Source organism: Coregonus clupeaformis, chromosome 10, assembly GCF_020615455.1.
Source record: "Coregonus clupeaformis isolate EN_2021a chromosome 10, ASM2061545v1, whole genome shotgun sequence".
Lineage (NCBI taxonomy): Eukaryota > Metazoa > Chordata > Actinopteri > Salmoniformes > Salmonidae > Coregonus > Coregonus clupeaformis.
In genome coordinates, this window is record NC_059201.1 from 32,770,609 (window position 1) to 32,794,457 (window position 23,849).

The 23,849-nt window shown below is 41.5% G+C and overlaps 3 protein-coding genes across 4 annotated transcripts; 1 reads left to right on the forward strand and 2 right to left on the reverse strand.

The window, feature by feature from the left end:
* Positions 1–4,727: 4,727 nt before the first annotated feature.
* On the reverse strand, positions 4,728–6,320 carry avpr2b.1 (arginine vasopressin receptor 2b, tandem duplicate, 1). Its single transcript, XM_041889157.1, has 2 exons — positions 5,456–6,320; positions 4,728–5,267 (listed from the first exon to the last, which is right to left on the reverse strand). Exons 1-2 carry the CDS (start codon positions 6,318–6,320, stop codon positions 5,059–5,061), a joined length of 1,074 nt encoding a protein of 357 aa, XP_041745091.1. The 3' UTR covers positions 4,728–5,058.
* Positions 6,321–6,908: 588 nt separating this feature from the next.
* Positions 6,909–17,513, reverse strand: trnt1 (tRNA nucleotidyl transferase, CCA-adding, 1). 2 transcript variants are annotated; one of them, XM_041887813.2, is made up of 8 exons: positions 17,403–17,513; positions 16,914–17,056; positions 12,141–12,334; positions 9,758–9,896; positions 9,529–9,649; positions 9,200–9,393; positions 8,080–8,333; positions 6,909–7,915 (listed from the first exon to the last, which is right to left on the reverse strand). In XM_041887813.2, exons 2-8 carry the CDS (start codon positions 17,047–17,049, stop codon positions 7,667–7,669), a joined length of 1,287 nt encoding a protein of 428 aa, XP_041743747.1. In that variant the 5' UTR covers positions 17,050–17,056; positions 17,403–17,513; the 3' UTR covers positions 6,909–7,666. The 2 variants fall into 2 exon arrangements, with proteins under 2 accessions (XP_041743747.1, XP_041743746.1); XM_041887812.2 differs by having other exon boundaries at positions 9,529–9,655.
* Positions 17,514–17,955: 442 nt separating this feature from the next.
* LOC121575868 (PRA1 family protein 3) lies at positions 17,956–23,627 on the forward strand. Its single transcript, XM_041889158.2, has 3 exons — positions 17,956–18,266; positions 22,125–22,342; positions 22,546–23,627. Exons 1-3 carry the CDS (start codon positions 17,992–17,994, stop codon positions 22,722–22,724), a joined length of 672 nt encoding a protein of 223 aa, XP_041745092.1. The 5' UTR covers positions 17,956–17,991; the 3' UTR covers positions 22,725–23,627.
* The last annotated feature ends 222 nt before the right edge of the window (positions 23,628–23,849 follow it).

Genomic DNA, 23,849 nt, shown 5'->3' on the forward strand with positions numbered 1-23,849 from the left:
AAGCTGCATCGAGCACATTGGCCACATTTGTAATTACCATCCGGAACCTTGTCCAAGAAAGTTTCCCTTTTCTCTGGTGGGTAATCAGATTTAACCACAATGTCTCTCACGTTTGGGGGTCTTTTAAAGACCATACGTGGGGTTATTTAAAAATGGGTTTCACTTGTGGGTCAGTATCAATAATGTACCAGTGCTTCCTGATAATGTCCTTAAATGCCTTCCCCAATGGTGAGTATTGGGTAAAGCATGAGGGGACATGTTCTGCTTTTTCTTTAACTTTTGGTTGAAGGCTTTCCAGCTGTGTTAGTCCTTCAAAACGATCATTGGCATATTTTACCCAATTGTCTTTGTACCCCCTTTCCTTAAACCTCTGTGTGAGGTCTGTTGTCTGTTTCTGATAAGAAGCATCAGAGCTGCATATTTTTCTGATGCAACTGAATTGACTTATAGGGAGACTTTTAATAAGTGGACAGTGTCTGTAGGTTTCCTATAGAGATCTGTAGAGAGGGAGATTTTGTCCTTAATAACAATCACATCAAGAAAACTGATTTGTGATAGGTCATAGTTAATGGTGAAATGAAGGTGTTCAATCATAGAGTTTAGATAAGCATGGAATTCCAAAAGTTATTCCTGGGTCCCTGTATAGAACACGCAAATGTCATCCAAATATCTCAGAATTAGGAGAATATCGGAGAGAAAAGGGTTAAGGTCTGGAATCAGCACCACCTGTTTTTCAAACATTCCTAGATATAGGTTAGCATAATTAGGAGCCATAGTGCTCCCCATTGCGGGTTTCACAACATGGTCTACAAAGGTAGAGATATTCTCTGTCAGAGATCCGTTACCACTCACAATGGGCCTGCCTGGTATAGCTGGTGTCATGCTCTTGCGAATTTTGGGGAGAGCGTATATGACAGATGTGGTTGGGCAGTCAACTTTCATATACTCATATTCTGTCTTCGTAATTTCCCCTTCATTCAAAAATGTTGACAATTTATCATGGATCAGAGACTTGAATTGATTAGTAGGGTCATTATGGAGTCTTTTGTAAAATTCATCATCACTAAGTTGTCTCAGAATTTCCTCTTCATAGTCTGCTGCATTTAGTATCACTATACAGTGGGGGGGGGAAAGTATTTAGTCAGCCACCAATTGTGCAAGTTCTCCCACTTAAAAAGATGAGAGAGGCCTGTAATTTTCATCATAGGTACACGTCAACTATGACAGACAAATTGAGATTTTTTTTCTCCAGAAAATCACATTGTAGGATTTTTAATGAATTTATTTGCAAATTATGGTGGAAAATAAGTATTTGGTCACCTACAAACAAGCAAGATTTCTGGCTCTCACAGACCTGTAACTTCTTATTTAAGAGGCTCCTCTGTCCTCCATCCTCCACCTGTATTAATGGCACCTGTTTGAACTTGTTATCAGTATAAAAGACACCTGTCCACAACCTCAAACAGTCACACTCCAAACTCCACTATGGCCAAGACCAAAGAGCTGTCAAAGGACACCAGAAACAAAATTGTAGACCTGCACCAGGCTGGGAAGACTGAATCTGCAATAGGTAAGCAGCTTGGTTTGAAGAAATCAACTGTGGGAGCAATTATTAGGAATTGGAAGACATACAAGACCACTGATAATCTCCCTCGATCTGGGGCTCCACGCAAGATCTCACCCCGTGGGGTTAAAATGATCACCAGAACGGTGAGCAAAAATCCCAGAACCACACGGGGGGACCTAGTGAATGACCTGCAGAGAGCTGGGACCAAAGTAACAAAGCCTACCATCAGTAACACACTACGCCGCCAGGGACTCAAATCCTGCAGTGCCAGACGTGTCCCCCTGCTTAAGCCAGTACATGTCCAGGCCCGTCTGAAGTTTGCTAGAGTGCATTTGGATGATCCAGAAGAGGATTGGGAGAATGTCATATGGTCAGATGAAACCAAAATAGAACCTTTTGGTAAAAACTCAACTTGTCGTGTTTGGAGGACAAAGAATGCTGAGTTGCATCCAAAGAACACCATACCTACTGTGAAGCATGGGGGTGGAAACATCATGCTTTGGGGCTGTTTTTCTACAAAGGGACCAGGACGACTGATCCGTGTAAAGGAAAGAATGAATGGGGCCATGTATCGTGAGATTTTGAGTGAAAACCTCCTTCCATCAGCAAGGGCATTGAAGATGAAACGTGGCTGGGTCTTTCAGCATGACAATGATCCCAAACACACCGCCCGGGCAACGAAGGAGTGGCTTCGTAAGAAGCATTTCAAGGTCCTGGAGTGGCCTAGCCAGTCTCCAGATCTCAACCCCATAGAAAATCTTTGGAGGGAGTTGAAAGTCCGTGTTGCCCAGCGACAGCCCCAAAACATCACTGCTCTAGAGGAGATCTGCATGGAGGAATGGGCCAAAATACCAGCAACAGTGTGTGAAAACCTTGTGAAGACTTACAGAAAACATTTGACCTGTGTCATTGCCAACAAAGGGTATATAACAAAGTATTGAGAAACTTTTGTTATTGACCAAATACTTATTTTCCACCATAATTTGCAATATGTTTCAAGAGAGGGATTTCTTTTAGGTGGTAAAAATGTATTTTCCCTTGTCATGTCCTCAGGGCGAGAGTGAAGTTCATTGTCATTCAGGTTATCAATGGGAAAAATATTAGCACCATTACCTCTCTGGTTACTAATATATTTCAATAGATTAACATTGGCAGGTGTATGGGGAGCAACCCCATTACCAAAAAACTCAGTCAATCTCAAACTGTGGAAAAACTTTCGAAAGTCTATATCTGAATCAAAGTCATTGGCCTGTGATGTTGGGACAAATGATAGTCCCTTACCTAGGGCAGATGAACATGTGTCAGATATAGACCTGTTGGACAAGTTGTGTTTTTCTCTGTGTATGTGGCGGGGACATCGGGTGTTGCCGTCTTCCTATGTAATCCTCTCCTGCATTTATTGTGGGGAAGCAGGGTGGGCGTTGGTCGTGATGACGGCCTATTCGATGACGTCGTCCATCGGGATTCCCCAAAAAATAACACGCTCCGGCTCTGGATTGGTCACTGGAGTCAGATGTGAGAGAGTTGGTTGATCGCCACATTAGTGGCCCTCTAGGATTCAATTGATTGGACATGATTTGGAAAGGCACACACCTGTCTATATAAGGTCCCACAGCTGACAGTGCATGTCAGAGCAAAAACCAAGCCATGAGGTCGAAGGAATTGTCCGTAGAGCTCCGAGACAGGATTGTGTTGAGGCACAGGTCTGGGGAAGGGTGCCAAAAAATGTCTGCAGCATTGAAGTTCCCCAAGAACACAGTGGCCTCCTTCATTCTTAAATGGAAGAAGTTTGGAACCACCAAGACTCTTCCTAGAGCTGGCCACCCGGCCAAACTGAGCAATCGGGGGAGAAGGGCCTTGGTCAGGGAGGTGACCAAGAACCCGATAGTCACTCTGACAGAGCTCCAGAGTTCCTCTGTGGAGATGTGAGAACCTTCCAGAAGGACAACCATCTCTGCAGCACTCCACCAATCAGGCCTTTATGGTAGAGTGGCCAGACGGAAGCCACTCCTCAGTAAAAGGTACATGACAGCCCGCTTGGAGTTAGCCAAAAGGCACCTAAAGGACTCTCAGACCATGAGAAACAAGGTTCTCTGGTCTGATGAAACCAAGATTGAACTCTTTGGCCTGAATGCAAAGTGTCATGTCTGGAGGAAACCTGGCAACATCCCTACGGTGAAGCATGGTGGTGGCAACATCATGCTGTGGGGATATTTTTCAGCGGGAGGGCCTGGGAGACTAGCCAGAATCGAGGTAAAGATGAACAGAGTAAAGTACAGAGAGATCCATGATGAAAACCTGCTCCAAAGCCCTCAGGACCTCAGACTGGGGTGGAGGTTCACCTTCCAACAGGACAATGACCCTAAGTACACAGCCAAGACAATGCAGGAGTGGCTCCATGACAAGTCTCTGAATGTCCTTGAGTGGCCCAGCCAGAGCCCGGACTTGAACCCGATCTAACATCTCTGGAGAGACCTGAAAATAACTGTGCAGCGACACCCCCCATCCAACCTGAGAGCTTGAGAGGATCTGCAGAGAAGAATGGGAGAAACTCCCCAAACACAGGTGTGCCAAGCTTGTAGCGTCATACCCAAGAAGATTCAAGGCTGTAATTGCTGCCAAAGGTGCTTCAACAAAGTACTGAGTAAAGGGTCTGAATACTTATGTAAATGTGTTTTGTACAGTTTTTTATTATAAATACATTTGCAAGAAAAATGTAAAAACCTGTTTTTGCTTTGTCATTATGGGGTATTGTGTGTAGATTGATTAGGGGGAAAAAAACAATTGTATCAATTTTAGAATAAGGCTGTAACGTAACAAAATGTGGAAAAAGTAAAGGGGTCTGAATACTTTCTGAATGCACTGAAGGCCTAGTTTTAGCTCCAAAAATAAATAATTCCCATTTCATAATTGATATATTAATAAATTGCATATCTGAAATAAATATGTTTATTTCCCACCCTGTATTAGCATTTTAATGCTGATATTATTTCATAAATCAGATGTGTAAAACACAGACTTACAATACAGTCACAATACCTACAATAATATGATTTCAAACACTGAAAGTATAAATGTTGGGCATAGGCTATATACATATTTTATTTTTTACATACGTTGATTTTACTGTGTATATATCATGTAACCAGCTCAATGCTTGGATGTTCAAAATCATGCTGTGAGATTTAGAACATTTCTGAATCATCATTAGCCTTATCTCCATGTTCAAATATACATGTGCAACAAGGTTTCTTAACATTGTCAGTAGGCCTATTTATGTCTTTGTACACAGCTCCCAGTCTATATTCATTTTCAGTGTCAAAAAACAAACATAGATGTGCTAACATTTTGTACTGTATATCATGTACAAAAATAATTTTCTTTTTCCCCCCCTATGATATAGATGATATTAGAATTACCTGAATATGTAACATGCTCTTTATATCTATACATCAAGCTCTTTCAGCCAGAGAGAGCGCTGTGCAGCTTTTTCATCTGGATTCGGAAAGGCTCTTAAAACTGATGTACAAGGAGCTGACCACAGTGGCTTCCTCTTGTATGGAGTCCTTCATGTCCGACTGGCTAACACACATCAACGCCGTGAGTCTCTTGGGGAGCTTCCCACTGAAGAGCAGGTAGATGCAGGGGTTTGCACAGCTGTTCAGACTCGCCAGGAGCATCAGGATAGAGAAAGTTGCAGCTGAAATCAATTTTAAAACACAGAATATGATTATCAAGCAGCAGCATCCTGATTCCATGTAATTCTATACATTTTAGGGTAGGCCTACACTAATAGAAGATAAATAAATTAAACATACATTGTAAAGTTTTAATTCAGGCTTTAAAACATTTGACAATATGATTGAATTTTAGTTGAAGAGCACTTACTCTCAGTGGGTGCTTGGACATCCCAGACAGACCACAGCTGGACAGTGAAGAAAGGAGTCCAACAGATAACATAGACAAGAACAATAACCACAGTCATCTTCACGGTCTTAATCCTGGCTTTGGACATCCCAGCAACGCTACTGGCCCTGGAGGGCAGAGGTTTGGTGACAATTCCCGATACTTGATGAGTTTTCATGTGAAAGTTGATTTGAACAGCTCGGCAAATACGCACCTGGCAAACGATAACAGTTAAGATTGGTAACACAAATATCACCAGAGTGGTCCAGGTCACGTAAGCTTTTAGTCCCCAGGGTTTGATAAAGTCAGCCCAGCAGTCATAGACACCAGGCGCGATTTGAACTCGGGAGAAGATGAACACTTGAGGGAGACTGCCGATGAGGGACACGGACCATGCAACGCACACAGGCACGTTCCAGCGCGCTCTGCGCCTTTGGAAAGTCACCATTGGGTTACAGATTGCTTGGTAGCGATCAATGGTCATCACTACAATCATGTAAGTGGAGGCGAACATGCCAACGACCTGCAGGTATTTCACCAGGCGGCAGATAATGTCAGGACCGATGAATCTGTCCGTTATATCCCACATCAGCTGCGGACAAACTTGGAAAAAGGTGACCACCAGGTCTGCCAGGCAAAGGTGAAAAACAAAGACGCGCATCCTCGACAGCTGCTTCCGACGCTTCCACAGCACCAATAGCAGTACAACGTTTAAAATTGCGGCACTGAAAAATATGACGCTCAAAAGGGCTATTTCAACTCGAGCCAAGCGCTCATCCCGGGGCAGATCCTCTGCCAATTCCGTTTCCAAACTTATATTACTATTATTTGGAGTAAAGAAAGTCATAATTTCCCAACAAAATGTCACAGTTAAGATAAAAACTAAAATAATTCGGCACCTAAGCTAATGTTCACGAATAGTTCAAATACAGCCTATCAACTGCACAGCAAATCACAATAACCAAAATCTGCCTTGGAAAATGTATGCAACTGAAATACACATTTCCTTATGAAAATGTACACAATCATTAGCAGACTAAAGACATTTCCTATTCTCCAGCAATTGTTTAAAGGATAGACCTAGAAAGCGTCTTGACACGCGAAAACTTTGGAGATGGATGGCACCAAGTGCGCGCAACGATGTGAATGGAGGAGCGTCTGCGGGAGCAAATTATTTATATCTTGGATGCGCAGCAGGAGGGAGGGGCTATCCTTCTGCACCTTTACAATAACAACAAATTCTATACATTTTAGAAATAAAATATACATCTGGAAAGATTACACCGGTACTCAGGATTCACTGCAAAAGGCAGAAAGTGGCATGCAATAGTACAACAAATTTATGATAAGACTCACAGGCATCACAAAGTAAGCAGCCCAACAACAACAAAAAAGAGAACAAATATGAATATCAAAATTAAGAAGAATACATTTAGTATTTTGTTCCAAGTCAACCTTGGGCTTTATTATGTGTCACTTAGGTACATCCTTTCAAAGTTAGGGTATAGTTTGTAACTTTTTACACACCATCTGCTTTATCCATGAACACTTCATTAAATAGACTAAATATTTAATAAGAGAAAACACATGGAGAACCCACAAGCTGATTTCACCCTGGGCGGCAAGTAGCTTAGTGGTTAAGAGCGTAGTGCCAGTAACCGAAAGGTCGCTAGCATCTGCTAAATGACTAAAATGTAAGCCATTTGATGAGTTGTCAAAACAAAATTCCTGAAGTCATGTTTTTTTTCTCCCCATGAAATAAACAGATTTATTCTGTTCACTACATTGGTCAAAGACCGCCTTTCTGAGGTATGATTAGAAAACATTCCACATTGCTCATTAGCCTTTCATTGCTTGATCTCTCCAAGCACCATTGAGAATTGGCAAAATATTAAGTTTTCCAATTAATCGTATTGACTGAATCCCAACTAAAATCACAACAGCAATCTCAAAGGCATTTCGGGGCAGGAACTTTACAAAATAATGGTTCTGATATCTATAATGCCACATAACTTTTTTCATAGGACAGCTGTGCAGCTGAGAGCATAATACCCAAACTCTTTAAGTGCTGCACTGGGCTAAATTAGTTAAACACAGTAAATATGATTCAGTCCTTGTGGGGTTTCTCTCTCATTCTCATATCCAACACTCAGTCTGGAAAAATCAACAGATAACACCTGCTACACACTGGAATTATGTCTTGTTGACATGACAAAGCAGCTCGTCTTTGTCCATCTGGTAACGGCTCCTTTTCCACACATCTCGTAGGTTCTGTAGGATAGTGCCAATCTCCTTGCCCGAGGTGATGCCCATCTTCCTCAAGTCGTGCCCACTCACGGGGAAGCGAGGAATGGACCATCTGCTCATCTCTGCCAATAACTTGTCCTCCCCCTGGTACTTGAGCAGTTCACATACTTTACTCTGAGCATCCACCTCCCGACTCTGCAAACAAGATACATAGAAATTATCTACCAGACCATATGCTTCTGTCAGGTTGGGCTTCATGGCACTCAGTTCCAAAAAGGACACCATTTTGACAGTCTTAATTTAAATACACTAAGTGTTATTCAAATCAACTCATTTTGTCTTGTGATGGCCGTGCTTACATCTATGATAAAGTCAGTGTAGGGCTTCAGGCTGTCTGGATCATCCTGGGACTTATGGAGGTCCCGTCTGTGTTTGACCAGGAACAGAGCCAGGTTCTTCTCCTCCCTGGAGACCTTCAGCCTCAGGTCCATCTTCTCCACCTCCTCAGAGCAGCGGAACAGGGCAGACAGAACAGTCATGGGCTTGGGAGAATGGTCCTTCACATGCTGCCAGACCCGCTTCATCTCCTCCACGTCGCCCTCTGCAGGTAAACCTGGGAATAAAAGTACAACTCTTACACAACTATAATTATGATACCATCTAAAAAGACCTATGCTCTAGCTGAGAACATTTCTAGTGGTCTGTCACCGGGACGCCCTAAATATAGTGCTTTGAGGTATGCTTTATGTAATTGGTTGCATGGTTACTATAATTGGTTGTATGGTTACTATAATTGGTTGCATGACTCCAACATGCATGACTCCCCATACCATTGTTCCTAGTGTTGGGTTCTATTTTTCTCATAATTGGATCTGTATGTGATGAATAACTTCGAAGGAATGCATTAATGATAAGCATAGGTTTGTACTATACTGATATAAATTGTTTCACATAACAGGCTGTGATTCATGTAAGGAACGTTAGGGGTAGGACAGATAAGACTTGTATTTCTTACAGATACGAACACTCTCTTTGTTGTCTGTGAAACCGTCCTTGAACGTAGGTACATAGAGTACAGATTGGGTGCTGACTCTACAGGTTATTATGATAGCAACTTATGCCTGGGAACGGTGGAGCGCCAAGGGGTGGAGCGCCAAGGGGTTGGGACTAACCCGTGCGCCAACGGATTGGCTGAGTAAAGTCTAAACCACACTCAGTCCTTTACTCTGATTGGCCAACAGAAGAGGTGGGAACTCTCTGTCAGAGTATTTGAGAAAGAATATGTAAACAATGGTTTAGTTCTCTGAGTGCCCTGCGAGGTATTTCAGTGGACCCATATATACGAACCTTCATACTTATCATACATACATTTTGCATATAATAAATTAAGCTTGGATTGAAGATCTCTTGATTCTTATTCCAATACCAGATTTGAATTACGCAATTTCTAACACTAGCAAACAGGGCTTTCTCCCTCACCTATGAACTGAGCCAGGCCCAGCTCATACATGACCTTTAGAAGGTGGGCAGCATGGTTGCCCACCACCATCTTCTTCAGCTCAACCCAGATGCGCTCCCCTGATATGGCTGCCAGGCCACGGGCGTTCTCCCTGATCGCCTCCAAGGTAGCAGGGTCATGTTCCCCTGCCTTTACTGATACCCGACCATAAAACCTGGGGGCAGACCGGGAGATATACACAAGTAAGGACAAAAATAACATGCGGAAACCCTCATATACTAAAGTTTAATTTGTTAGCCAAATACAACAAACACCTGTCCCATTTACACCCCAGACAACACTGGATTACCTGAAGTATCGTAATATTCTCAAGTAGTCCTCCTGAATCCTTTGCTCAGCACTGCCAACAAACCGAACTTTTCGGTTCTTGAGGTCCTCATATCCTTGGAAGTAATCATATAGGGTCCCATCTAACCCTGTTCAGTCAGAAATCAAATAAGACATGTTTCCCCCCCCCCCCTTCTAATATCAAGTTTGGCATTCATTTCAGAAGGGGTGAAAATATACTATAAACACACCTAAAAACATGGAGTTGATGGTGAGGTCTCGGCGCTCTGCATCTTTCTGCCAGTCTGTTGTGAACTCTACCTCTGCATGCCGTCCATCCGTCTGAACATCTATGCGCAGTGTGGTCACTTCAAAGTTCTCATTGTGAAGCTAGAGATGAAAAGACAAATGTCATGTGTTTCAAAGCCACAAACACACAGGCCTACTGTACAGCAGAATTAATGCTACATTGACTTTTAACACTTCACCTCATCGTAATAAAAATCGGATTGTAGAAAGAAAAGTAGCGTAAGACAACATTTCAACATCACATCAGTCTCACATTCTGGATCTGGAATATTTGTGTACAGTCGTGGTCAAAAGTTTTGAGAATGACACAAGTATTGGTCTTCACAAAGTTCGCTGCTTCAGTGTTATGAGATATTTTTTGTCAGATGTAACTTTGGTATACTGAAGTATAATTACAAGCATTCCATAAGTGTCAAAGGCTTTTATTGACAATTACATTAAGTTTATGCAAAGAGTCAATATTTGCAGTGTTGACCCTTCTTTTTCAAGACCTCTGCAATCCGCCCTGGCATGCTGTCAATTAACTTCTGGGCCACATCCTGACTGATGGCAGCCCATTCTTGCATAATCAATGCTTGGAGTTTGTCAGAATTTGTGGGTTTTTGTTTGTCCACCCGCCTCTTGAGGATTGACCACAAGTTCTCAATGGGATTAAGGTCTGGGGAATTTCCTGGCCATGGACCCAAAATGTCGATGTTTTGTTCCCCGAGCCACTTAGTTATCAATTTTGCCTTATGGCAAGGTGCTCCATCATGCTGGAAAAGGCATTGGTCGTCACCAAACTGTTCTTGGATGGTTGGGAGAAGTTGCTCTCGGAGGATGTGTTGGTACCATTCTTTATTCATGGCTATGTTCTTAGGCAAAATTGTGAGTGAGCCCACTCCCTTGGCTGAGAAGAAACCCCACACATGAATGGTCTCAGGATGCTTTACTGTTGGCATGACACAGGACTGATTGTAGCGCTCACCTTTTCTTCTCCGGACAAGGTGTTTTCCAGATACCCCAAACAATCGGAAAGGGGATTCATCAGAGAAAATGACTTTACCCCAGTCCTCAGCAGTCCAATCCCTGTACCTTTTGCAGAATATCAGTCTGTCCCTGATGTTTTTCCAGGAGAGAAGTGGCTTCTTTGCTGCCGTTCTTGACACCAGGACATCCTCCAAAAGTATTCGCCTCACTGTGCCCCGATCCCGCAGCTAAATCAACTTTAGGAGACGGTCCTGGCGCTTGCAGGACTTTCTTGGGCGCCCTGACGCCTTCTTCACAACAATTGAACCTCTCTCCTTGAAGTTCTTGATGATCCGATAAATGGTTGATTTAGGTGCAATCTTACTAGCAGCAATATCCTTGCCTGTGAAGCCCTTTTTGTGCAAAGCAATGATAACGGCACGTGTTTCCTTGCAGGTAACCATGGTTAACAGAGGAAGAACAATGATTTCAAGCATCACCCTCCTTTTAAAGCTTCCAGTCTGGAAGCTTCCAGTTATTCTAACTCAATCAGCATGACAGAGTGATCTCCAGCCTTGTCCTCGTCAACACTCTCACCTGTGTTAACGAGAGAATCACTGACATGATGGTACCACGTTCATCTGTACAAACAATAGTACGCAAGTATAAACACCATTTGACCACACAGCCGTCATACCGCTCAGGAAGGAGATCCATTCTGTCTCCTAGAGATGAACGTACTTTGGTGCGAAAAGTGCAAATCAATCCCAGAACAACAGCAAAGGACCTTGTGAGAATGCTAGAGGAAACAGGTACAAAAGTATCTATATCCACAGTAAAACGAGTCCTATATCGACATAACCTGAAAGGCCGCTCAGGAAGGAAGAAGCCACTACTCCAAAACCATCATAAAAAAACCAGACTACGGTTTGCAACTGCACATGGGGACAAAGATCATACTTTCTGGAGAAATGTCCTCTGGTCTGATGAAACAAAATAAAACTGTTTGGCCATAATGACCATCGTTATGTAATGACCTAACTCAATCAGCATGACAGAGTGATCTCCAGCCTTGTCCTCGTCAACACTCTCACCTGTGTTAACGAGAGAATCACTGACATGATGGCAGCTGGTCCTTTTGTGGCAGGGCTGAAATGCAGTGGAAATGTTTTTTTGGGATTAATTTCATTTTCATGGCAAAGAGGGACTTTGCAATTCATCTGATCACTCTTCATAACATTCTGGAGTATATACAAATTGCCATCATCAAAACTGAGGCAGCAGACTTTGTGAAAATTAGTATTTGTGTCATTCTCAAAACTTTTGACCACGACTGTATAGCTGGTCAAACTGCACAGTAATCTTGTGTACTCTTACTCGAGCAGTGATGGTCCCATGCTTCTCTCCTTTATTGTTGATCATCCTGATCCCTGCAGTCTGGAACATCCTCTTCATCTCCTCTGGTGTTGCCGTGGTCGCAAAGTCCACATCCTCTGGCCGCTTCCCAGACAAGAGGTCCCTCACAGCACCCCCTGCTATCCTCAGCTCAAACTTGTGCTTCTCAAAGATCTCTATGGAGATATGCATGCATAAATGATAAGATAAGATGTCTAGTGTTGAAATGAATTGACCCCTGCATCACTCAATTCATTAATCATAATATAAGCAGACACACTGATTAATACATTCTGATCCAAACCTGGTTCTCAAGTCCCGGCCTCATGGTATCTGGATTGATGACAAGTTGTCTTTTGAAACACACATTCAAAACTTGACGAAGAAGCTGAGATCTATGATTGTTTTTTTTATATAGAAATAAATCCTGCCTCAGTTCTGAAAATAGAAGGAAGAAGGTCCAAACAATAATTCTACCTGTAATAGACTATGGTGACATTATGTACAGTGCCTTGCAAAAGTATTCATCCCCCTTGGCGTTTTTCCTATTTTGTTGCATTACAACCTGTAATTTAAATTGATTTTTATTTGGATTTCATGTATTGGACATACACAAAATAGCCAAATTGGTGAAGTGAAATGAAAAAAATAACTAGTTTCAAAAGATTCTAAAAAATAAATAAACAAAAAGTGGTGCGTGCATATGTATTCACCCCCTTTGCTATGAAGCCCCTAAATAAGATCTGGTGCAACCAATTACCTTCAGAAGTCACATAATTAGTTAAATAAAGTCCACCTGTGTGCAATCTAAGTGTCACATGATCTGTCACATGATCTCAGTATATATATACAGTGGGGGAAAAAAGTATTTAGTCAGCCACCAATTGTGCAAGTTCTCCCACTTAAAAAGATGAGAGAGGCCTGTAATTTTCATCATAGGTACACGTCAACTATGACAGACAAAACGAGGGAAAAAAATCCAGAAAATCACATTGCAGGATTTTTAATGAATTTATTTGCAAATTATGGTGGAAAATAAGTATTTGGTCAATAACAAAAGTTTCTCAATACTTTGTTATATACCCTTTGTTGGCAATGACACAGGTCAAACGTTTTCTGTAAGTCTTCACAAGGTTTTCACACACTGTTGCTGGTATTTTGGCCCATTCCTCCATGCAGATCTCCTCTAGAGCAGTGATGTTTTGGGGCTGTCGCTGGGCAACACGGACTTTCAACTCCCTCCAAAGATTTTCTATGGGGTTGAGATCTGGAGACTGGCTAGGCCACTCCAGGACCTTGAAATGCTTCTTACGAAGCCACTCCTTTGTTGCCCGGGCGGTGTGTTTGGGATCATTGTCATGCTGAAAGACCCAGCCACGTTTCATCTTCAATGCCCTTGCTGATGGAAGGAGGTTTTCACTCAAAATCTCACGATACATGGCCCCATTCATTCTTTCCTTTACATGGATCAGTCGTCCTGGTCCCTTTGCAGAAAAACAGCCCCAAAGCATGATGTTTCCACCCCCATGCTTCACAGTAGGTATGGTGTTCTTTGGATGCAGCTCAGCATTCTTTGTCCTCCAAACACGACGAGTTGAGTTTTTACCAAAAGGTTCTATTTTGTTTTCATCTGACCATATGACATTCTCCCAATACTCTTCTGGATCATCCAAATGCACTCTAGCAAACTTCAGACGGGCCTGGACATGTACTGGCTTAAGCAGGGGGACACGTCTGGCACTGCAGGATTTGAGTCCCTGGCGGCGTAGTGTGTTACTGATGGTAGGCTTTGTTACTTTAGTCCCAGCTCTCTGCAGGTCATTCACTAGGGTCCCCCCGTGTGGTTCTGGGATTTTTGCTCACCGTTCTTGTGATCATTTTGACCCCACGGGGTGAGATCTTGCGTGGAGCCCCAGATCGAGGGAGATTATCAGTGGTCTTGTATGTCTTCCATTTCCTAATAATTGCTCCCACAGTTGATTTCTTCAAACCAAGCTGCTTACCTATTGCAGATTCAGTCTTCCCAGCCTTGTGCAGGTCTACAATTTTGTTTCTGGTGTCCTTTGACAGCTCTTTGGTCTTGGCCATAGTGGAGTTTGGAGTGTGACTGTTTGAGGTTGTGGACAGGTGTCTTTTATACTGATAACAAGTTCAAACAGGTGCCATTAATACAGGTAACAAGTGGAGGACAGAGGAGCCTCTTAAAGAAGTTACAGGTCTGTGAGAGCCAGAAATCTTGCTTGTTTGTAGGTGACCAAATACTTATTTTCCACCATAATTTGCAAATAAATTCATTAAAAATCCTACAATGTGATTTTCTGGATTTTTTCTCATTTTGTCTGTCATAGTTGACGTGTACCTATGATGAAAATTACAGGCCTCTCATCTTTTTAAGTGGGAGAACTTGCACAATTGGTGGCTGACTAAATACTTTTTTTCCCCACTGTATGTGTTATTTCATAATTGTGATGTCTTCACAATTATTCTACAATGTAGAAAATAGTAAAAAATAAAGAAAAACCGTTGAATGAGTAGGTTTTCTAATACTTGACCGGTAGTGTATGTTATGTTGGAAAGATGCAGTTATAAATTCCTCTGTCCTAGTTAAAAACAAGTTATCATCCAATAGGCTTTGATAAAATGTCCAATATCATCGCCCACGTGGAAATTCAGTAAGAGTACAGGCAGGTAGATCTGGGTATGTCATTTTAGGCGAAATTTGAAAAAAAGGGTCTGATCCTTAAGAGGTTAAGCCTCCATATGTCCACTAGTTCCAATATATCCATAACATTCATGATTTTCTTAAGAGCATGAGGGTGATAGTTTGTAGTGTGATTTCCTTTACGGTCCATTGAGGTATTTAAAACAGTATTATAATCTCCAACCATAATAATAGAGTCTTGTATTGCTTGCAGGGTTGATAATTTATTATATATATTTTCAAAGAAGTGTGGATCATCATTATTTGGTCTGTAAAGGTTAATGAGATATCTGTTTATGGTCCAATAACACATTTAAAATCATCCATCTACCTTGCGGATCTGTTTGGACAATTTGCACATTCAGATCAAAACTACTGTTAATTAATATCACCCCTTTTGAGTTTCTTTGCCCATGGGAGTCCTTTTTCCACACAACTTCATCTAAAATTGTTGAATGAGTTTCCTGTAAACATATATTATATTCCTTCTCTTTGAGCCAGGTAAATATTGTTATTCTTTTCTTATTATCTGCTAAGCCATTACAATTATAACTGGCTATACTTATTTCACCATTTACCATGAGATACAAGTTTCAAATCTATTTTTTTATAATATATGTTTGTAAATTTACCATTAAAAATTACCATAGTGATTGAGTGTCCATATACCTGTACCATGATATTTGCATTGCTACTAAGTAACCCTCCAATTGTTCTCCACTATTCCACCCGCTAAATCCCTTCCCCATCCCAAGTTGGGTTGTCATCCCTGTGACCAGCAGACCACCCTCGTCCCCTCGGATCCCTAGGCCCGGACCCATCCTTCGAAAACAACACACAGTGCCACCCACAGAACAGAAGCAGATCAACCGCTAAAAGTCTTTACAATGCTCTCACCTCATTTTGCTTTATATATAGCTATTAAAAATATATATCTATTCAAATATCTTGCGTATCTTAATTTCCATCATTAACAATTAATATGCATAATAATGCTGGCAGTTCATGCAAAGGATTGTTACCTATAACCAGGATTGCCATTGCATTACATTTTTGTCCTATATTGTCCCTAACATCCTTACCCCCTTGCAACAGATGAGGGATACACACACACACACTCTTACACACTCAACCCCTTTCCCCCACAATCAACCATAAGTTCAGATGCTCAACGGTTGTTACATTCCAGAGCCCAACTCAAGAAAGGACCTGATTTACGAGTGCATATACAGTTACAGCTGTTTGAGAAAGCATGCAAGATCGAGCAAAAAACTTGAGATTTGATTAACCAATGTCAAGGCCTAAGTGATGGAGAACAGATCCACCCCCTTCCCCTGAAGCACACACACGCTGGTCCCCTGTTGTGACCATTTTCCCAAGCATCGCTTTGCAGTCAGACCTTTGATTATTTTGTGCCAACAGGGCCACAATAATATGCCCCCTCTCTGATTGTCAGAGTGTGACCCCCTCCCCATGGGTTACTGCAGCCAGTGCTGCCACTACCTGGGTGGGGGTACCCTACCGGAATCCCCACCGACTAGGTACAAGGTCGTCAAGGTTCTCATTAGCAGCTTTGAGAATTTACTTGTATATTATGCTCTCCCATCAGGGGTCTCTGGCTTTGTAGGACCAACCCTGCCAGGCAGGCTCAGAATCTATCTTGAGGGAGCATTTTAAATTATTGATTGGAGACTGTTACAGAATGCGATTGCTTTTCTTAAATATGTTTAATGTTGTGTATTATATGTTTTATTATAGTGTGTTTTGTAGGGCTGTTGTGTTTATTTATGTGTTGGGGTTTTTGTAAACGTATACAGGGCTCCCTTGTAAAATAGTTATCTCTCAATGTGACTCCCTGTTTAAATAAAGGTTAATAATAATAATAATAATAATACAAATCTCTAAGTAGAAATATGGGATATAGTTTGAACTTCCGAGGATCAACTTATTCTGAGCAGTTCTCATCTTCCACTTTCTGCTTGTGAGGTTACGTGCCACTGACTAGACTTTGATATGGCTAAATTGGTTGGTAGCAAAAATGTACCTGCTCTCACCTGCTATGCCATTCAGTCCATCACTGAATAAGGACTTGAACTCTGTAGTCTTCAGCTGCATGGTGAAGAGACTTCTGGCACTCCAAGTGAGACGAACTCTGGTAATCACCACAGGATTCAGGATTCTCCCCCACATCTAGATACTGTTGTTGAGAAGAGCAAGTCAATGTTAGCTATAGCTAGCTGTGGTTAGCTATATAACGTTAACTATTGATGTGCAGTTACAGTGAATGAACTTGTGGTGGTTGCCAGACACATTGAGCTAGCTTAGAGACCAAACAACTACCGTAGTCTTTTCATTACAGTTATCACCTAGTACAGAAATTGGATTCCATGTTTCTCACATTCCATGTTCCAATAGCTATTGCTAGCTAGCTCATTTAGCTAACTGAAGCACGCATGCAAACATGAGGCTCTTGTAAGCGATATATATATAAAGTGCATCTGGTAAAGTAGAATTGTATCACTATTAATCTCATAAGGACAGACCTGCAACAAAATATGAATTATTTCCCTTCTTTGGGGATATGTTGTTAGAAATATTATTCCCGTTCCATGCATGTTCTGAGACAGCAGGAAGTGTACTTACTTTCACCACAGGAGCTCGCTGACCGTGACCAATAAGAGTGTGTTCGTCATAAAAAGGGCGGGGTACAGAAGAAACAACGCGCGATTTCATTCGAATAATTTTTGAATTAACTGTTAATTTGTTGCAATTTATTTGACACTTGTGGACTCCATCACTTTGTTACTACAGTTGCGCGATGTCTAGCTGCGTAGAACATTTCCCTAAACTAACTACTAATCCCATAATTCCACTTGTCAGATCATTTTGACTGAGCTTGACAGAGATGAAAAGACTGTAAATATATGTATGGTTGATAACTCTTTTAAATTGATTCAATAGATTACTCTAAAATCAATTAAATGTTATCAGAGAGATTATAAAGCGCATTCTCAGCATGCTGGATAAATTACTCCGTAGCCTCTGTCCCTTCTCTGATCAGACCATTCATTGATCTATGGGTTCAGACCACAGACAGGGTGGTACTTCGAAAGCTATCGCGAGAAACGGAAGATGATTTCTTTAGTGACTTTTGAGTCTGATTTTCTGTTTGCTGTAGCCTACAACAAGCCTGGTCATTATATTTTACACTCTTCATACAGGAGCCAAATGGCTAGGGTAGAACTCACACCGCTGAGACCTTGGGACGATTATTTCCCAGGTTCCGAAAGATTTGCTAAACCAGACGCGAGAGATTTACCTAGATGGAACAACAGGGTTGTCAACAACTTGCTTTACTATCAGACAAACTATTTTGCGATGGCTATCATTGTTTTCCTTATTGTGGGGTAAGTAGCATGAGACACTGTCCACAATTTGTATCGAGAACATAACATCTCTGGTGTGTCATGCTACACTCAGGTGGAAATAGGCTATGTGGCATGTTAAAGGTGCAAAAAGCAGAAATCACACACAGCCATTTCCTGGTTGCTAAAATTCTAATAGTTTGCCTAATTTCAGATTATGTGATAAAACAAGCAATGTATAGTGTCGAGAATCATTGTAGCTTCAAAACTGCTGTACAATATATTTTCAATACCAGGAAATATGATTTTCAGCTGTTTGAAGCTTCTGTACAAAGTCGAAAGTAAAAGACAAACTAAACATAAGAAAGGGAAGCATAGAAATAGTGCACATTTAATAGATATACTGCTTCTTAGACTTGTTCTATAACTCACATTTCTATGTGAATCTGGTCGTCGCCCAAAAAGTTACATATTGCAGCTTTAAGTGTTGGGAAATCTGCTTTACTGTAGTCCACCATCACCAGTTATAACAGTTGACATCTATTAAAACTACAATCTGGGATTCAGCTAAATGACAGCCCGCTCCTTGTTTTGGTATACATTGTTTGGTTTTTCTTGTTTGTTTGTGTGTGTGTGTGTGTGTGTGTGTGTGTGTGTGTGTGTGTGTGTGTGTGAACAATGGAGTATATGTTGGGTTATGATAGGGTAAAACAGTTGTGCTATTGAGCTGAGCCATTAATAAGTTCTTCAAGAATAATTCGCATTGGGTATAAATGGCCATTAAACAGATTCCCAGATCCCAGATCGCACCTTTAACTGATGCCTGAAATTAAAGTTGGGTCTCATTGGCTAATTATGGATGCAGGGACTCACTTTAAGGTCTAAACATAGTGCCATAACAGCTGCTATAGGCAGATCCTATGTTGCTACCATGCATGATGTTGGCGCTTTATTCTGTCTTACAGTTCACCTGAATAAGCTTTCTCTTTCCATTGCCAAATCGGAAGGTTGGCACCTTGCTAGGCCTATTTATGACTAATGCCAAGGGAGACAGAGAGCATGATTTGTCAACCGAAGCCTCCAGACTTATTTTGAGCATAGAGGATGTGGGCACGCTTCACAGGTTGAGAGACTCATGTCTTGCATCCTGCTGAAGCTCTTCTTGAAAATAATAATAATTTATTTAACTTGTATAGCACTTTTCATTACAGAAAATAATCTCAAAGTGCACAAAAAGCAAAGAAACAACACTTTGAAATTGAGATGATGAAGTTGGAGACTGAATGTCTCTAGTTGGCTTTGGATGATGGAAAGGCCGGGAGCTGAGGTAGTTTGGATTGGAAATGCAGTGTAGCTTCAGCGGAGGGCGCATTGGTGGTACAGCCAAGAAGAAACAAAGACAGTCTGAAAAACAGGCCTGGAGCTCTTCATCAGTGCACCACGCCTGCTTATCTGACGGTCAGTTCCTCCAAACGTCGCTCCTCCGTAGGTACTGGTCCTCCATTGCCGAACATGTAGCACCCACCTTGGTGATGCCATGGCTGCTGAAAAGCACACAAAAAGCCACCATATCTTGGCAGTGGTTAATCTCTGGACACAGCGTGCAGTCCTTGTTGTAGTTATTCCCGACAGATTCCCACAAATGGCGGTATCCTGTCATGACTGCATAACTAACAATTGATCACCAAAATCACTATAGAGGAAGGGGAATTACTTTAGAAATGTGGAGTCAGTTTTTCTAAAAAATAGTCATCTTTTGGCTAGGCCTACTTGATTATGATGACACACCATTGCTATGGTAGTCAACTACTAGGCCCCTAATCCCTGCTCACTTATCAGCTGCTGTTCTAGATAACAGGGATATGAGAGACAGCTGTCCTTATTCACTGGAGGTTGGGCAAAGTTCACTATTGGAGTCTGGAGACATAACGTCCAGGAGTCATATGATCTAAAACAACACTCTTGAATGAAGTTTGAGACAAAATGATAACATTCTTAACATTGCACCATAGGGCTACAGTGGGGAAAAAAAGTATTTAGTCAGCCACCAATTGTGCAAGTTCTCCCACTTAAAAAGATGAGAGAGGCCTGTAATTTTCATCATAGGTACACGTCAACTATGACAGACAAATTGAGAAATAAAAACCCAGAAAATCACATTGTAGGATTTTTAATTAATTAATTTGCAAATTATGATGGAAAATAAGTATTTGGTCACCTACAAACAAGCAAGATTTCTGGCTCTCACAGACCTGTAACAACTTCTTTAAGAGGCTCCTCTGTCCTCCACTCGTTACCTGTATTAATGGCACCTGTTTGAACTTGTTATCAGTATAAAAGACACCTGTCCACAACCTCAAACAGTCACACTCCAAACTCCACTATGGCCAAGACCAAAGAGCTGTCAAAGGACACCAGAAACAAAATTGTAGACCTGCACCAGGCTGGGAAGACTGAATCTGCAATAGGTAAGCAGCTTGGTTTGAAGAAATCAACTGTGGGAGCAATTATTAGGAAATGGAAGACATACAAGACCACTGATAATCTCCCTCGATCTGGGGCTCCACGCAAGATCTCACCCCGTGGGGTCAAAATGATCACAAGAACGGTGAGCAAAAATCCCAGAACCACACGGGGGGACCTAGTGAATGACCTACAGAGAGCTGGGACCAAAGTAACAAAGCCTACCATCAGTAACACACTACGCCGCCAGGGACTCAAATCCTGCAGTGCAAGACGTGTCCCCCTGCTTAAGCCAGTACATGTCCTGGCCCGTCTGAAGTTTGCTAGAGTGCATTTGGGTGATCCAGAAGAGGATTGGGAGAATGTCATATGGTCAGATGAAACCAAAATAGAACGTTTTGGTAAAAACTCAACTCGTCGTGTTTGGAGGACAAAGAATGCTGAGTTGCATCCAAAGAACACCATACCTACTGTGAAGCATGGGGGTGGAAACATCATGCTTTGGGGCTGTTTTTCTGCAAAGGGACCAGGACGACTGATCTGTGTAAAGGAAAGAATGAATGGGGCCATGTATCGTGAGATTTTGAGTGAAAACCTCCTTCCATCAGCAAGGGCATTGAAGATGAAACGTGTCTGGGTCTTTCAGCATGACAATGATCCCAAACACACCGCCCGGGCAACAAAGGAGTGGCTTCGTAAGAAGCATTTCAAGGTCCTGGAGTGGCCTAGCCAGTCTCCAGATCTCAACCCCATAGAAAATCTTTGGAGGGAGTTGAAAGTCCGTGTTGCCCAGCGACAGCCCCAAAACATCACTGCTCTAGGGGAGATCTGCATGGAGGAATGGGCCAAAATACCAGCAACAGTGTGTGAAAACCTTGTGAAGACTTACAGAAAACGTTTGACCTGTGTCATTGCCAACAAAGGGTATATAACAAAGTATTGAGAAACTTTTGTTATTGACCAAATACTTATTTTCCACCATAATTTGCAAATAAATTCATTAAAAATCCTACAATGTGATTTTCTGGATATTTTTTTCTCATTTTGTCTGTCATAGTTGACGTGTATCTATGATGAAAATTACAGGCCTCTCTCATCTTTTTAAGTGGGAGAACTTGCACAATTAGTGGCTGACTAAATACTTTTTTCCCCCACTGTATGTCAAAATTACTTGCTGTATAAAAGTCCCTCTCATCCTTCAGTGGGCTATTCTTTTGTAGAATAACTTCTGTAACATGTCACCATAGTCTTTGAAATTATTAATGAAAAATGTTTTGTATAAATATTTGCATTGGGGTTAAAAAGTCATGTTGATGTGTTGACAACCTGTCACCACTAGATGGTATCCATGACTACATGAAATATAAACTGTTACACACACACACACACACACACACAGACATCTCATTATGTTGTGGTGTGTGTGTTTCCCTGCAGGTTCCTCAACCCTATGGGGATGTTCATGGGCATGGCGGTGGTGTCGCTGGTCTTCCTGGGTTCAGTGTGGGCTGGAGAGAATAAGGCCATGGTCAAGGACTTTAAGAGGCAGAACCCCACATTATTTGTCATGGCAGTGATGGTCGCCAGCTACTTTCTTATGTCTCTCTTCGATGGCGTCATGGTCTTCATGTTTGGGATCACATTTCCTATTCTCTGTAAGTTTAAGGGTTTGGTATTAAATGTTTCTTCAAGCTACACCACAATTATGCCATTGGTAAATAAATGGTCAAACTTGAATTGAAGTTATTCCAATTTGAAAGGCTCCACATAGATTATCCTGGAGGTATTAATTACATTGGTGTTTTTACATTAGTGCAAATTAAGGGTATTCATCTGTTTCTATATATTTTGACTTCAGTGATCTTTGCACACGCCTCACTTCGCCTTCGCAACATGAAGAATAAACTGGAGAATAAGATTGAGGGGGCGGGGCTGAAGAAGTCGCCAATGGGTATTCTACTGGAGGCGCTGGGCCAGCAGGAAGAGAGCCTGCAGAAGATCCAGGAATTCCTAGAGGGTAAACCCAAGGAAGGATAAGAACTCTACACAGAAAACAAACAACACACACGCCACAGTCCCTGTGTTGTTGTAGGTCCCCTATCAGCCTCCCTGGCCTCTGATGAATGGAAACGCATTCCTTTGCACACCCCCTTTAATGTGCAGTCTCAATGCATTCAGTCAATGTTGGAAAGAAATGATTGTAATACATGTTTGAAAACTTCAGCTACAAACCGTATAGCCTATCTCACATGCAGGTGTATGTGTGTTTGTTGGTTTAGCCCAGAGAACATGTGTTGAAAACCCAAGCTTTAGTTTTACTTCAGGATATTTGTTACTCCACCCAGAACTTCTCAGAACACTTCTTTCAAGTTGTGATGACAGCATCTCGATACTGTCTCACATCCTTGCTATGCAATTTTGCAAACAAGTTGCAAATTAGTATTCCTTCTTGAATGTATTTATTGTGTGTGTAGGTGGGCAAATGTTTTGAAATCCCATATGCAATATTTACACAACCTATTTATACTTTGTGACTTTTGTAAATATAACGAGTGAAAACATTTTGGTGTTAAAAGCACAACTGTTACCTGACAGATTGAGGTCACCTGGTTTGAAAAAAATAAACAAACAGAACTATGTTTTATTGAATTCAAATTAAGCAGTAGTGAATTCTCTCTGAAGTGTATTGATGCAAACATTGCAATATGAAACATTCTGATTTGTGGAGAGTAGAACATTATTACCTTTATTTCTAAGCTTTACTGCCTTTCTTATTGGCTACCGTTCTCAACAAAGGATCTGAAGGTAAATCTATGCTTAATTATTTTCAATTAAGAGAAACAACTGACAGGCTTGCCTATGAATGAGAGGTTGTGAAATCACTATGGATTATTAGTTATTAATTATTGTGTCAAATAAATATGTCACTGCCAAACTATTCTGAAGGCAAGAGAGTTTCAAGTGTTTTGTTTGTACAGAGTGTTTCTCCTCACTAAATTAGAAGGTGTATTTAACTACAACATTGGATGGAAAGTAGCCCCACATTCTAGTCTAATACAATAAGAACCAGACTAAAGAACCAAGCCAATGCTTTGTGTCCTGGTGCATATGAGAGAGATGTATAACTTTAATATGGTGAATTTCATAATCACATCAAATGGT

What these genes read in the sequence shown, in the direction of transcription:
- avpr2b.1 (XM_041889157.1), bottom strand. Translation starts at nt 6,320, where the DNA reads ATGACTTTCTTTACTCCAAATAATAGTAATATAAGTTTGGAAACGGAA. An exon ending in TGTCCAAGCACCCACTGAGA is followed by an intron (nt 5,268 to 5,455) that starts GTAAGTGCTCTT and finishes AATTGATTTCAG; the next exon opens with CTGCAACTTTCTCTATCCTG.
- trnt1 (XM_041887812.2), bottom strand. Translation starts at nt 17,049, where the DNA reads ATGTGGGGGAGAATCCTGAATCCTGTGGTGATTACCAGAGTTCGTCTC. An exon ending in GGGCCTGGCTCAGTTCATAG is followed by an intron (nt 8,334 to 9,199) that starts GTGAGGGAGAAA and finishes TTTTATTCCCAG; the next exon opens with GTTTACCTGCAGAGGGCGAC. An exon ending in ACACTGACTTTATCATAGAT is followed by an intron (nt 7,916 to 8,079) that starts GTAAGCACGGCC and finishes TCTTGTTTGCAG; the next exon opens with AGTCGGGAGGTGGATGCTCA.
- LOC121575868 (XM_041889158.2), top strand. Translation starts at nt 17,992, where the DNA reads ATGATTTCTTTAGTGACTTTTGAGTCTGATTTTCTGTTTGCTGTAGCC. An exon ending in ATTGTTTTCCTTATTGTGGG is followed by an intron (nt 18,267 to 22,124) that starts GTAAGTAGCATG and finishes GTTTCCCTGCAG; the next exon opens with GTTCCTCAACCCTATGGGGA. An exon ending in GATCACATTTCCTATTCTCT is followed by an intron (nt 22,343 to 22,545) that starts GTAAGTTTAAGG and finishes TTTTGACTTCAG; the next exon opens with TGATCTTTGCACACGCCTCA.